Genomic DNA, 14,762 nt, shown 5'->3' with positions numbered 1-14,762 from the left:
TCAGGCAGCAGGAAATATTTCACCGTGATTTTTTCAGGACGAGGATAGTAATTCTATAATACTTAGTTTCTTGAAATTTAGATGAATATAAATCCTAACCTACTTCAGTAGTGCCGGAAAAAGGGGGGCTATTACCCACAACTTTTGTCCCTGCAGTCACGGGCGCCAACTTGTCAAAATTATTGGGGGGCTCTGATCACTGAAATAAATTAATGAATGACTCACTCTCTCCCTTATTTAAGTTTTGGCCTCAGTGTTCGGAATCTCATTAAAGCTAGGGGTGTGCGGGATCCCGAAAAGTCAGGACCGGGATCGGGAAAAAATTTCCCGTTCCTATCCGGACTTCGGGAAATGATTTCCCGAATTTTCTGGATCCCGTGCAGTCGGGAAATACCGAATGCTCATTTGAAAATGTCGTTATTTCTCGACGTTTTCTGCATTGTCAATTTCTGGAACTTACCGTAAATTGTTGGTTTTTAATCCAGAAATCACTTAAAGTGAAAATGACGTGTATAATTCGAGATTTTCAGAGCTTCTGGAAATTTTGAACATTTCCCGACTCAGTAGGGAAATTGAAAATTTTTCCCGTCCCGCACACCCCTAATAAAAGCCCATGAATTCCTCAAAAATATATTTTTTTTTATTCACAGTTCGAATGCAGAATATTAATTGTCCACGGATGGATATGTCACAAGTTTCGTCAACCATAATAGCAAAATATTCCCGACTTTTATTATCTGCTACCACGGAGCGCAAAACAGATCTCCCTAATATATCAATGATCTCGTTCTGAATGTCATGCTAGAGCCATTTGTAGCCCGAACGTCCCATCCACTACCCTAGTTCATGCACATCGTCTTTTGAAACTCTTTTTTAGTAAAAATTTTAACAATACTCATAATTACATACTTAGTATATAGTAATAAATCATGTGTTTTGCTGTCTCTGGTCATAGCCTCCCCAAAGTTGATGGTTTAGCGGTTTCAGTCCCCCAAAGTTGATGGTCTACAAAATTTTAAATGTGTATTTAAAGTTAAGTTCATGTGGCACAATTCAGAGTAAACTTTACAAGAGAAGCAAAATAATACATTAGATCCTCTTAAGCAAAATTATTTGGGGGGCTCTGCCCCCAAATTGTTAATATTGGTTGGGCTCGAGCCCCCCAAGCCCAACGGAGTCGGCGCCTATGCCTGCAGTAGAGGTGTGCGGGATCCCGAAAAGTCGGGACCGGGATCGGGAAAGAAAATTTCCGTCCCGATCCCGACTTCCGGAAATGACTTCCCGACTTTTTGGGATCCCAAGCAGTCTGGAAATTCCGAATGGTTATTTTAAAACGTCGTCAATTCTAGACGTTCTCTGCATTGTAAATGTCTGGAACTTATCGGAAATTGTTAGGTTTTGTACCAGAAGTGCAAAAACAAGCACTTAAGATAGAAATTACGGGTAGAATTCGAGATTTCAAGAGCTTTGGGAATTTCGAACACATCCCGTCCCGAAAATTTTCCGACTTTTTCCGGAAATTGAGAATTTTCCCCGTCCCGAATGTCGGGATTTAAAGAATTTCCCGTCCCGACCCAAAAAATTCTGTCCCGCACACCCGTACCCTGCAGTATGGTAAACCTTATCTCCAAAGGTAAATATACTGTCCTTGTTGCCATTGTACTCATAAAAATTTTAATTTTTTCTCTTTAACGACTTTAACTATAATTTACTGGGAAAAGGTTGAATTTGTTTTGCTTAAAACATGTTTAAAACATGTTTTTTAACTCATGTTTAAAACTATGTTTAAAACAAAAAAAACATGTTTTAAACAAAAAAAACAGTTTGTTTTGTTCTCTCTAAAAAAACACAAATTTTGCCAACCCTGAACTATTGCAAGAAAGGGTTTTGAAATGTTGAAAATTCAATGTCTGCCCATATTATTTCTTTAAAATTAATTGCACCTCTTTTCTATATTGAAAAACTACTTTAAGTTCTTGAAAATAGTTGATTTAATCGTACAAAAGTATTTTTGGTGCATATGTATCTTACTTGATTATAAATAATAATTTATATTTGGGGGTCAAATTTACTCCCACGCGCCTACTTAAGGTGGTGAAAGAGATGCGCCTGGTTAAGGGTTAAAACAACACAGGATAAAAAGAGGAACGAAGATTAGGGAATGGAAAAATCCTGGACAGAATAATTACTAAAAGTAGTTGGGAATCGTTGATGGAGGATTTAGCAACACGTGGAAACAAATAAACAATGAAAAACAAAAGACTTATGAAAATTGGCAGGAATGGTTGAAATGTAGCTGAATTGGTGGGAATTTTAGTGTTTCTTTTTATCAGTATGCTGGAACTTAATAATGCGTACGATGATCTATTGCTTATGCATATACAAAAACGAGTATTTAAATTGGTATTCTGAAGTGTTTCTGTAAATTGACAAGACCTGTCAGAATGAGTGGCATGGGTGTATTGATTTTGATGTTTTTGGTCATTGTATGTTGCATAACTTGGTAAGTGAATTCTCATCCAATATGTAGATTTTGAATGTTGTAAACTTATATTAATCGCTGTATTTAAATATTTAAAGAAACTATCAAAGTACTTTCTCACTTTTGCAAAATCGTATTTTTAAGATAAACGCACCATTATTAAGTGGGATAAAGAAATGAAATATGTTACATTACACAGGTGCACAAATTTAAACTTTTGGTACTATTATCGTATGAGGGAAACACCTACGAATCATATATTTCGGACTTCTTTACATTGCTAACGTGTTATTTTCGAATGCGGAACATTTCTCAAGGTGAAATAATGCATTTGTAACTAAGATAATGTCTATTTCTTCTATTTACAAGTACTTACTGTTACTTGTTGTTTCGAATCTGTAACATTATGGCCGTGATAGCGTACTGGTTTAGGGGGCGTTCTGAGAGTGTTTTGTCGATTTATGCAGTGTTGCAATCTCGTTCACCGGAAAATATCTACTTTCGTGCCCGGATTTGAAATTATGCTAATACGTCGCAAACCATTGACGTTAGCCTCACAAACCATTGACGTTAGCCCCACAAACCATTGACGTTAGCCCCACAAACCATTGACGTTAGCTCCACAAACCATTGACGTTAGCCCCACAAACGGTAAAAATTTACTATCCTTCGGACACCTCTAATTTTTTCGTTTCGTCAATTTTTGACATTCGTACTTACGTATCTGCTTCAGAGAACATTCCTGAAGGTGTATCAACGTTGTTGGTACTAGTTTACTATCCTTCGGACACATTTATTTATTTTTACGGAAGAAACTACTTACTGTAATAAGTTCCTGTAGCATTGTCGAACATCGGGAAGGTGTTTTGTGTGATGTGGAAATGTTTCATAGCTGAAATTCATGTTGTTCGTTGAAAATTAATTCTACAACAGAGAATAGCGTTAGTGTTAGTGGTGTCGTGTTAGTATCAGGATCTAGAAATTGGAAATAATTGCGAACCATTGACGCTAGCCCATGAACCATTGGCGCGTGGTTAGGTTAGGAAACATAGTTAAAATTTGGTTTCGTGGTAGTATCAGGAATATATATATTTGGTTGTGAAACAAAAAAATTCGCGAAAATCGACAGTTTCCATTCCGAAAACTAATGTCAAAAATTTGACAAAAGACAAGCACGACGCGTGATTATGTAGGAAGGTGTACTCGTCATATTGTGTCTCAGGCAAGCAAAAAGGCCTACCAGAAAGACATACTGGTAATGTGAAAAATTGCTCTTACTTTAATCAAAACAGTACTAGTTTACTATCCCTCGGACACATTTATTTATTTTTACAGAAGAAACTACTTACCGTAATAAGTTCCTGTAGCATTGTCGAACATCGGGAAGGTGTTTTGTGTGATGTGGGAATGTTTCATAGCTGAAATTCATGTTGTTCATTGAAAATTAATTCTTCGACGGAGAATAGCGTTTGGCGCGTACACCTTCGTACACCATAACGCATCGTGACTGTATCATGACGTGTCGTGATTGTGTTTTGTTGTTCATGTTCATTGGGTATCCAGTGTTTCGAACTGTGTGCGTTTGCAACAAGAGTTAGAAGGATGAAACGAGAGTTAGAAGGGTGGCGTGTCACTAGCCCCACGAACCATTGGTGCGTGGTTAGGTTAGTTTGGTTAGGTTAGGCAAACATAGTTAAAATTTTGTGTCGTGTTAGTATCAGGACCTAGAAATTGGAAATAATTGTGAACCATTGACGCTAGCCCCACGAACCATTGGCATGTGGTTAGGTTAGTTCGGTTAGGTTAGGCAAACATAGTTAAAATTTGGTGTCGTGGTAGTATCTGGAATATATATATTTGGTTGTGAAACAAAAAAAATTCGCGAAAATCGACAGTTTCCATTTCGAAAACTAACGCCTTATTTTAGCTTATTTTGCAATTTCTAGATGTTTCCCACTTATTCCAGGACGGATAGCCCCAAAAACCATTCACGGATAGCGTCATGAATGATTACAATTTTCTTCGTAAAACAACGCGAAAAAAAAAATGAAAAAGAACTAGATCTGATGAACTTTGTTCACAGGCATTTCTTGGCTTCTGAAGGTTGAAACACTGCATAACAATTGAAAATCGAGAAAAGACAAGCCCGACGCGTCATTATATAGGAAGGTGTACGCGCCATATTGTGTGTGAGGCAAGCAGAAAGGCTAGGAGAAAGAAGTACTGGTAATGTGAAAAATTGCTCTTACTTTCATCAAAACAACGTCAATACACCTTCAGGAATGTTCCGCGAAGCAGATACGTAAGTATGAATGTAAAAAATTTGACAAAAGACAAGCACGACGTGCGATTATGTAAGAAGGTGTACTCGCCATATTGTGTCTCAAGCAAGCGAAAAGGCCTACCAGAAAGACGTACTGGTAATGTGAAAAATTGCAATTAATTTCATCAAAACAACATTGATACACCTTCAGGAATGTTCCGCGAAGCAGACACGTAAGTACGAATGTCAAAAATTGACGAAACGAAAAAATTAGATGTGTCCGAAGGATAGTAAATTTTTACCGGGCCTAACTTTGTGAAGGGGGCATTGGGCAGAACATGAACATTGGGTTGCAAAAGTTTTTTTTAAAAAAATTCTACCATTGTACATTTTAATAAACATGAAAATTTGTGTGTGTGTGTGTGGGGGGGGGGGTCCTCCCTTGTGCATTGCCCTTAACCTTATAGGTTCCAGCATCCCACCGCAGCACCCTCTGGTAATATATATGAAAATTCCAGGGGGGTCTTCTAAATATCATCAACTCTAGCACTTTTTTTTTTTTTTTTTGATTAGATTACTTTTTTATAGTCCTCCTGCAAGTTGTCCGGAAGGAATAAATTGTCTTCACTAAAAATTATCTCATTGCACTCCGTTCCACTACACGACACATGTCAGTACATTGCACTGACTACGCATGCCTGTCACCATTGTTTTTCACCTTCCATAACAAGGTATGCATAAACACCAATAAAGAAAATCCATCCAAAATCCGCGTCCACCTCAAACAAACACCAGAAAAACAGTGAAGCAAGCTTTGCGCATGCACGAATTGGCCAGATTGGTGCAAAACTTCTAAATGTTTGGAATGCCTGAATCTTGTGAAAAAACTGAAAGAATCTTCGAACTTGATCCCATCCACTGTCACATCTGGTTGGGACAGCAATAAACCATTCTCATGTCTGATGTGAGGGTCAACGTCCTTGAGGGAGAGAAAAGGACACAGATTTTTCAGAACTGAGAACAGTGCTAATTACTTTCAGAAGGTTTCAAATTTACTTTCACAATCATTCCCACTATTCTGTGATACTTTTTATATCTTCTATGAAAGAAGAATGCCTTAATGGGAGAGATGATGCTTACACAAGGCACATCCTTTTTTTTTTTGGCTGATAATTTTCACTTTCCAGAACTCCAAATAGTGGTAATTACTTTCAGCAAGTTTCAAATTTACTGTAACAATCATTTTTACAGCTCTGCAATACTTCAACTATCTCCTATGAAACTTTAAAAAAATCATTAAACATTTGGAACCGATACCCAAATTTGTCATTTTTGTGAAGTTCTTATGGAGCTATGTTATATCAAATATAAAAATTCTTGGTATTCATTACTAATTTTAGTTATTAAACAATACTGTATCATGATTTTGTCTTATGTATACTCTCTTAAAACAAATGCATGATATTTACATTGTGATTGTGCTTTCAATCGATGTACGGCACATAAATGCATTATAAATTATTACTAGTACTACACTGATCATAATAACCCATGGTGCAACAGCTCTTGAGGGCCAAGGCCTACCTAACAACTGGTGACCTCACTCTCAAATGCCTCAACAGAGGTGGGTGATCATCGAACCAGTTACTTGCTGATGTGTGGTCAGCACAACAAACCCACATTTGTTGTAGTTTTTCCATGACCAGGTTTCATTACTAATTCATAGTGCCTCAATTTCCACATGATTATGGGTTGCCACCGGTCCTATACACTGGCCAAAATCCCCGGAGGCTCGAACCAGCATGCTTCCTGTAGCCCAAGCCCAAAACCTAACAACTTATACTGCACGTTAATGGTGCTGGAAATGGAATGCATGATAGTTTATGTAAAGAATGTACCTCAAAAACAATAGGTGCTGGAAATAGAATGCATGATAGTTTATGTAAAAAATGTACCTCAAAAACAATATGCAGTGGTGCCTCTCATAACAAACACAATCCGTTCCAGGGTTGCTTTGAGTACGCAAATTTTTACTTATGTGGCAGCCTGTTTCCCATAGGTTACTATGGGGATATTTTCAATCTGTTCCCTAGCTTGGTCCAAAATTTGCGAAGTATCATAAAAAAAATGCAGGAAATATAAAAACACAGTTCTTTAGTATTATACGGACTACCTGTTTTATGGGGAAGCAAGAGAAACACTTATGGACGTAATAGGAACAGTGTATTTGATTTGGTTAGGTTCTTATCATAATGAATGTACATTAAACAATTACACAAAGCAATACATCACTTGAGCAATGCAATGAAGTAGTCCTTATAATACTAAAGTACCAAAAACACTGCCAGTGTTGTAAATGCTAGAACTTTACTGATTTGTAAATGCTAGAACTTGACTGATTTATGAGTTAGAGAAAATACTGTGTGCACAATAGATTTCTAAAAGATACACACTATAGTGCATCGTAGAGTCTCTCAGTTTTTCAGTTCAGTTTAGTGCACAACCCTTCTTGGCTTTCTTGCACATCTGATTTTGGTTTGTTGGGACGTCCATTTTTCAAGAAGTTGTGTAAAGTGGTTTTCTTCTCCCTCTTCTTCAGGATGGTCCTGATGTACTGTATAGCATTGTCATTGAGCAGATCTGCCACTGCCAGATATACTGTACCCTGCTTTCATGCCTCTTCGTGTAAGATGAAGCGTGCCTGCTGATGGGTTAATCATGTGTGATGATATTTATGTGTGGCTCATTGTACATGACATTTTCCAGCCTGTGTGCACATTCATCATGTGAGACATTCACAGTGGTCGGAAGTAGCATCGCTACTGTAGCTAGCTACAAATTTGTAGCAGTAGCTGTAGCAGCGCCATTTTGAAAATTGTAGCTGTAGCGAAGCTACAAAATCCGTGTAGTTGTAGCGAAATTTCGCTACTTCTACATTTCTTCTCTGCATTTTGAGGAAAATTTTTAGTGACCACAACGTCAAAAGAAAATTCGACAATAATGCTTAGTTTTGAGGAGGTTCATAAATACAAAGTCTATTACATGGAAATACATATAATCTAGATTATAAATATCTTGATGTCGCAAATTATTGATATGTGCATAATTCATTTAATTAGTATAGAATAAATCTGATATCCAGATAACTAAACTGCACTGGCATATATGAATATATTCTGGCTAACGGCTACGTTTTTTGAGCTGCATCGCTATTTTGGGGCTCATTTGCTGCACCCTTGGGGGAAAATGCCTCGTTTGTGCCACCCCAGGAACAAATCCTGTGGATAACCATGGTGTAAGAGACAGGTAAATATCATTAATTACTGTGTAAAACACATCTTGCAGTGCAAAAATGAGCGATCAATGAATGGAAAATGACAAGCCAATAGTGCCAAGCAATCAATGGCTCAGTGCGTTAACAGCATTGGTCATTGTCAGTGTATAGGATCTCACCAGCAAAAAAATATTGTCACACTTTCTGGAACTACAATTATTTTTGTCATAATATTTCACAAATTTTAAAATTGCAATACGTTTAGAGCACTCAGGTTTACACATCAGTTTCCTCAATACATTTTATAATATTGTAAAAAGTATAGTGCCTCTGCCAGGTATCGAACTTGGGGCCCTTTGATTACAAGGTGACAAAATTTCCACTGTGTCTTCAGGGAAGCATTCCCAACAGGAAACTTACGTAAAGCATCACTTCACCTGTTTCTCATTTAGCTATACCAAAAAAACATCCCCCAGCTATCTGCAATGTTAGAGCAAATATCTAACGAATTACGCGAATTATGATAATATATAATGATCTATTTTCCAGTAAGTACAACTATCATACTAGGGGCTTCTAATAAGTTAGTATACAATAAAATGTAGATACTTAAAGGTACTTACGTTAGTGAGTATTGATTTTTACGAAAACTACGTTTCAGGATTCCACTGATCCCTTCATCAGGTTGTCAAACTAGGCCAGTGTAACTACACCTTAGCCACGTCAGATGTGATACGGACTTAGGAATGTATGGTGAGGCTGGGTAGAAAAGAATAAAAAGGAACATTTGGTTATCTGACCCCACGTACGTAAAACTGCCATGTTCCCAACTGTAAAGCACTGATCTAAAAAGCTATTTGAGCACAAGGCTTAACACACAAACACATTAAAAGACTGATCGAAAAGGCTGTGTGTACACAGGGCTTGGCACACATAAATACGTTAAAAGTCCTACTTAGATGCGCACGTTGGTGAGTTGTGCAACGAACTGGCGTGGCCTTGTCATATCTGACATGGCTAAGGTGTAATTACACTGGCCTAGTTTGGTAACCTGATGAAGGGATCAGTGGAATCCTGAAACATAATTTTCGTTAAAATCAATACTCACTAACTTAAGTACCTTTAAGTATCTACATTTTATTGTATATTAATTTATTCAACATGAGTAAGTTGCACGAGCACTAAATATGAATAGGGACTTCTTTTGAATATCAATGTGGTTGTTTTTAGTTGTTTTTTTTTTATGCAGAAGTAGTGCAAAAGTAGCGAGTAGCATAGCTAGCTACTTTTGGTAAATGTAGTTGTAGCTGTAGCGAAGCTACATTTTTGGATGAATAGCAGTAGCTGTAGCGAAGCTACTTTTAAAATGTAGTGTTCTGATCACTGGACATTCGTTATGCAAGGCACCACTGTTCGTGAAAATTGCTTTAGTATTTTTTATTTAGTGCAATTGTACAATAATAAAGAACCAAGAGTGCTCCAAATTCCTTTTGTTTAATTGTGATTTCATCATGCTATACACACATTTTTTTTACATGGTTCCATTTCTATTTATGTCTGCTAACACGTACTTCGGTATTTTAGCTATTACTTACTGCATGTTTGCTTGAGAATGGTTTTACACTTTTATGTACTATGTAATACTTTTCTCGCCACCAGCCATTCATTTACTCTCGCTTCGTTATGGACTGTGCCATACTGGGGGCTGGGGGGTGACCATTCTCAGATGAACTATGACAAACTCAAACTGGCCATAACTTGGTAGAGCACCATGTGCACATCAGAGAAAACAAGGCTTTGCTTTAATTTTTGCCTTGTAGGTCATGTGTACGGATGGGCCGATATGAAATTTGACCAATACAACATTTACGAATACCGATAACCGATATTCTACCGATTCATTGTAAGATTCCAAATGATTCTTGAAAAACCTGATTGGTTCATTTATAGGGTGACCATAATACAGGGTGTTTCAGAAAGAATCATCCGATTTTAAAAGGCTATTATTTCATATGTAATTCTTTTGTACATATTTAAACAAGAAATAAATACTTTTTTTATATATCTTTTTAATCTGAACGTCTGAACTTTCATCCTGAGAAAAGAAAGAGTTTCCCTTATATCCATGGTACAGAAAAATAACAAGAAATTGTATGGTAGTTATTCTAAGATGTGTTATTTCGAATGAACCGTGATGTTAGTTTATTATGTTTTTGTATCTTATTCACCTGTGGCAGTAACGGAACAAGTAACAGGTAGAGCCAAGGCAGGTTACTGTTAAACAGAGGGGGAAAAAAAGAAGAGAAAAACACACACTCAGTTTAATTTGTCACTGTTCACTAATGTCTTTGTCCTGGAAAAATAAGAAGAAAAAATCTCACTGGCACAACTGTTTTTTCCACTTGCCACGGCATCCTGTTGGGTTCGAACTCAGTGTCCCTGCTTCTCTGGTGGGCCGTTATGCTCAGACGCCCTTCCCTTGGCACTCTGTCTCACTGCAGTCGTGTCCCTCTGTGGCACAGCTCTCTTCCTTGGGGCTAGTAGTCCTGGGTTCGGTTCTGCTGCCTACGACTGTCAGAATAACTGTTTTCTTAGTTTCAGTGCTTTCCCTCTGTACTTCTGCAAGATCCCTATTTCTCTCCAAGGAATATTTTTCCCCCGGGGTGGGTGGTTTCTGCCATTCTCCTTCCAGGTCCTCATCTGTGTCAAACTAGGATATCCTCTTAGTCCTCGTCTCTGTTTCTTTTGGAGCTGGTACCCAAAAAATACCGGCTTGCATCAGCTTCCCCCACCTCTGAATGTGATCGAAAGTCTGGTCCTTCCTTCTGGGTGACTTAGTTCCTCTCAGTCCTCCCCTCTTCTACCCACTTGGCTTGTTGTAGAGTCAAATTCCACTGGATCACGGCTGCTCTCCCCTGAGCTGGAGGTCCTTGGTGCAAATCCCAAAAGTTTTGTTTGCATTCCATCTTCTTTCTAGTCGGGTGATTTTTTTCTTCCTTCCATCACTACTCGGGTACTCTTCCAGCCGACAAGACATGGCTACCGAACTCGATCGCGGAAAGGGATGCTTGAACATTTTTCCTCTGGCTGTAACAGGCGTAAGCTGTTTGTGTGCGTGGGTTTCTAAGAGGGATAAAGGACGAAGGGTGTCAAATATTTTTAGTGAACAGTGCATCCGGGAGACTAAAAACTCTGTCTCAGTTTATAACGCAGTTGGGTAGGTTCTGTGTCTACTTCACCGTTATTTGTGGGCTTTGGAACAGTACAACCCTCGGATGTGCATTGCCCTCTAACTTGTTGTACAAAATCGGGGGCTCATTGAACACCTTCCTTCTACGAAGTAGAGAAGATGGTCGGACCATTAAGGTGAATGGTGACCAGATGAAATCTGAACGTCCGAACTTTTATTCATGAGAAAAGAAAGAGTTTCCCTTATATCCATGGTACAGAAAAATAACAAGAAATTGTATGTAGTTATTCTAAGATGTGTTATTTCGAATGAACTGTATTGTTAGTTTATTATGTTTTTGCATCCTATTCACCTGTGGCAGTAACGGAACAAGTAACAGGTAGAGCCAAGGCAGGTTACTGTTAAACAGAGGTAAAGAAGTAAAACAAGGTCCAGTCCCGATTAGCCTTACTGTGCATAAAGTGGACTTAAAACAACAAATCAAATCAAAATCTTATTGTGAACAGCTTTACCAAAAGTTCATAAAAGTCCCCGCAACGGTGGGGGAAAAAAACGGAGGTGAGTTACCAGGAAAGCATAACACCATTTCCGTAATTTTTTAGAAGGACGTCATACTTTATGTGGTTGACTTTCAACATGCCAAAAATCTGTACCCATTTATCTGACAAACCAAGATTATTTTCTTTCCTGTCTTTTTAGAGATGTATTAATATTCCTTGTGCACATTGTCACTGATCGAATAGTTTTGTTTCGTCTTGTATACTAGAAAATATATTAGCATTCGCTAACTTATTGGTAATTGTGGAAATACTGCATTGAGTATCAGACCAACTAGGTGTACTCTGCAGGAGAACCCCTGAAATTTCTCTACTCCACCATTGCTAGTTTCCTATTTTCAAGGTATTTCAAACAAGTACTCTGAAAGGTATCAACAGTACCTAGCACGAAATGTCTCCCAACTTTACTCGTGGTTTTCAAGCTAAGTGTAGACTTATAATTATAAAATGGGAGAAAATTGTGTGTTTTTTTATATTGACGGGACAGCTGGGACATGCCTCAGAAACGAGACTGTCCCGGTCAAAAAGTAGAGTGTGAATATTGTATGTGGGGTATACTTATTCATTTTCGCACGCAATGAATTTCATGAGTATCTTTTATTTAACTGACAAAAGACTACTCATATAAACAACAAGATGTCAAAATAAAGGTCAGTTCAAATAGTATGATGACTTTTGCACCACCTGTTACAATCAAAATTCTCCCTAGAATATATCTTTTAAACTGTCCTATATCCTGATTTAAATGTAATTCTGTAGCTTGAATGTTCTAACAATTTTAACATGGGTTATAATGCCAAATGCAACATATGTCCATAGTACATGTTTTTATTAATTTCAATGAAGTCATATTCAGGTACTTGTTTCAGAAGGTAGATACTTGTTGACAGTTTGTTCATTCCATGTTAAATATTTATCTATGTAACGCCTTGGAATTGAACATAATATATGTTATTTGTTTTATAATTTCAGGCTCTTGCCAAAGTTAATATCATGGTTGTTCAAACGTCACTTCCATGTTGACATTCAGATTGGTCATATTGCTATTCCTTACCTGAAACTTAAAGATGTACATATTTCTCAAAATGGTTTTTGTGTGGTAAGTTAATAACATTTTATTTTTTATGATGATGTTATTTGTCAATAATATGTAATAATATTTTGCACTTCTGTAAGATCTGTAAGGATATATGGTATTCCAAAAGTAATTTTATAAGTCTTGACTTTTGATAATGATTTTACTAATATTATAGATAGCCAGATGGTTATGAAACCACAGAACTCTGGATATGCCTAATTGTAAAAGTGTCCTACACTACGGATATTGGAAATTTTCATGAAATGGTAATTTTAAGCCTGAAAAATTTGAAAACACTTCATAGTGTTTTACCTGTATGTTTGGGGAAAACAGGAGAAGTGAAATATTATTCAAAACCAGTGCTGACTCAAATGCATCTTTCATAATACCACTGAAAAATTATTTTTTATATTAAATTGAAAATTATACTGTAGAATGGATGCATATAATAATGAAAGTAGTGATTTTTAAGTGGTTAAGATTTAACTTTTTAAATTAAAGAGAAACAAAATTTGAGGTTAATCCCTTACAAGGTTGGGCTGTTTTTCTGATAACCTGAACGAGTCCTTTTGAGCCTGGAATGTGATGTTGCATATTTAGACATTTACTTTTTTAAATAGTAGGGCAGGGAGATTATGCATAAAAATTATGTCAAAATGACATAATTTTGCACTGAATTATAAAATATTTTTAGTTATATCGGATCAGTAAAATAATCAGTAATTTTACCGATATTGATAGAGTGCCAATTAATCTGTCCATTCCTAATTTTATATACAGTAAAACCTCGTTAATCCGGACCCCGATAATCTAAAGTTTGCTTAATCCGGACAGGGGAAAAAAATAATGCAAGGTTTTAAATGTGGCTAGAAGTCAACAATCACACTCGTCGTACGTACTGCATTGTATGTACAGTATTGCTTTACATTTTTCTGTACTGTATAGTGTATTTAGGCCTATGCCCTTTAGATACACCATAATAAACATGTTTTGTTGTTATAAACTGAGTTTTAATGCACTTTCTACTGTTCTTTTAGGTTATTTCAGTTATTCCGGACTTTCGTTAAACTGGTCAACTTATCCCCCCATTAGTCCGGATTAACAAGGTTGTGGGTACAATCATTCTATTCTTTCCTCTGTAATGCAAGTTAAAGTTATGCTTTTATAAGTGCTTTCGTCTTTTCAGCAAGTTGATGAAATTGGTTTCCAGAGCAGCTTCTTCAACAGCGAGGTGACCAAGCTGTTAGCTGTTGTACTGAAAGATGTCCGAATCAACAAGGATGTGAACGAGAATGAGCTGAAACGATATTCCAAGTCAGATATTAATGACCAGTTGGTTCAACAAATGAACAGCCATCATGAAATTAACTTCTGTAATAAAAAAATACCACCGTTAATTATCACATTTGCACAGGTAAGGTGCTAAGTTTATTTTTAATCAAGTTCAACATGTCTGTGATTTTTTTCCATAGTTTAACTAATGTTAAAGGGATTCCACATGAATTTGGAAGTTAGGAAATAATATTAATCACCCCTCTCTGAAATTCAAATCCTTCAGTCCAATCTGTGTGAGTTTTTCAAAAGTTTTAATGTCCGTCAATATGATCCTCCAACACCCTGATGTCTTCAACTATTTATTTTCTTTTTTTTTAGAATATATTCAGTAATGTGCTGAAATCATATTTTGATTTTATTTATTTTAATTTGCTTTTCTGCCAGTTTTGGCTACTTGCGAAGATACTCATATTTTAAGTTGTCAATATTGTTAAGGTAGGAGTGCAATACAGTCCTATTGTTAGTTGACTTGCAAATACATGATAAGTGACAAAGTAAAAAAAAATCTTCAAACACTAAAATAAATCGATCTACGAAGCTTGTCCTGAATGTAAAGATACAAACCAAAAGAAATGTATTGCTC

General features: G+C 36.8%; 1 protein-coding gene across 2 annotated transcripts in view; it reads left to right on the top strand.

Annotated features, from left to right (window-relative positions):
• The first annotated feature begins 2,273 nt into the window (after positions 1-2,273).
• The window catches only part of hob (bridge-like lipid transfer protein family member hobbit), a 222,576-nt gene continuing 210,087 nt past the window's right edge, over positions 2,274-14,762 (top strand). For both annotated transcript variants that reach the window (XM_083124220.1, XM_083124219.1), the window contains exons 1-3: positions 2,274-2,503; positions 12,739-12,865; positions 14,031-14,258. In XM_083124220.1, coding sequence (XP_082980346.1) covers positions 2,445-2,503; positions 12,739-12,865; positions 14,031-14,258 — 414 coding nt within the window. In that variant the 5' untranslated portion in view covers positions 2,274-2,444. The remainder of the gene's footprint in view (positions 2,504-12,738; positions 12,866-14,030; positions 14,259-14,762) is intronic.

Source organism: Lepisma saccharinum, chromosome 6 (genome assembly GCF_977018435.1).
Source record: "Lepisma saccharinum chromosome 6, izLepSacc3.1, whole genome shotgun sequence".
Lineage (NCBI taxonomy): Eukaryota > Metazoa > Arthropoda > Insecta > Zygentoma > Lepismatidae > Lepisma > Lepisma saccharinum.
The sequence above is the reverse complement of the archived record's forward strand: the minus strand, read 5'-3'. Positions and strand labels throughout refer to the sequence as shown.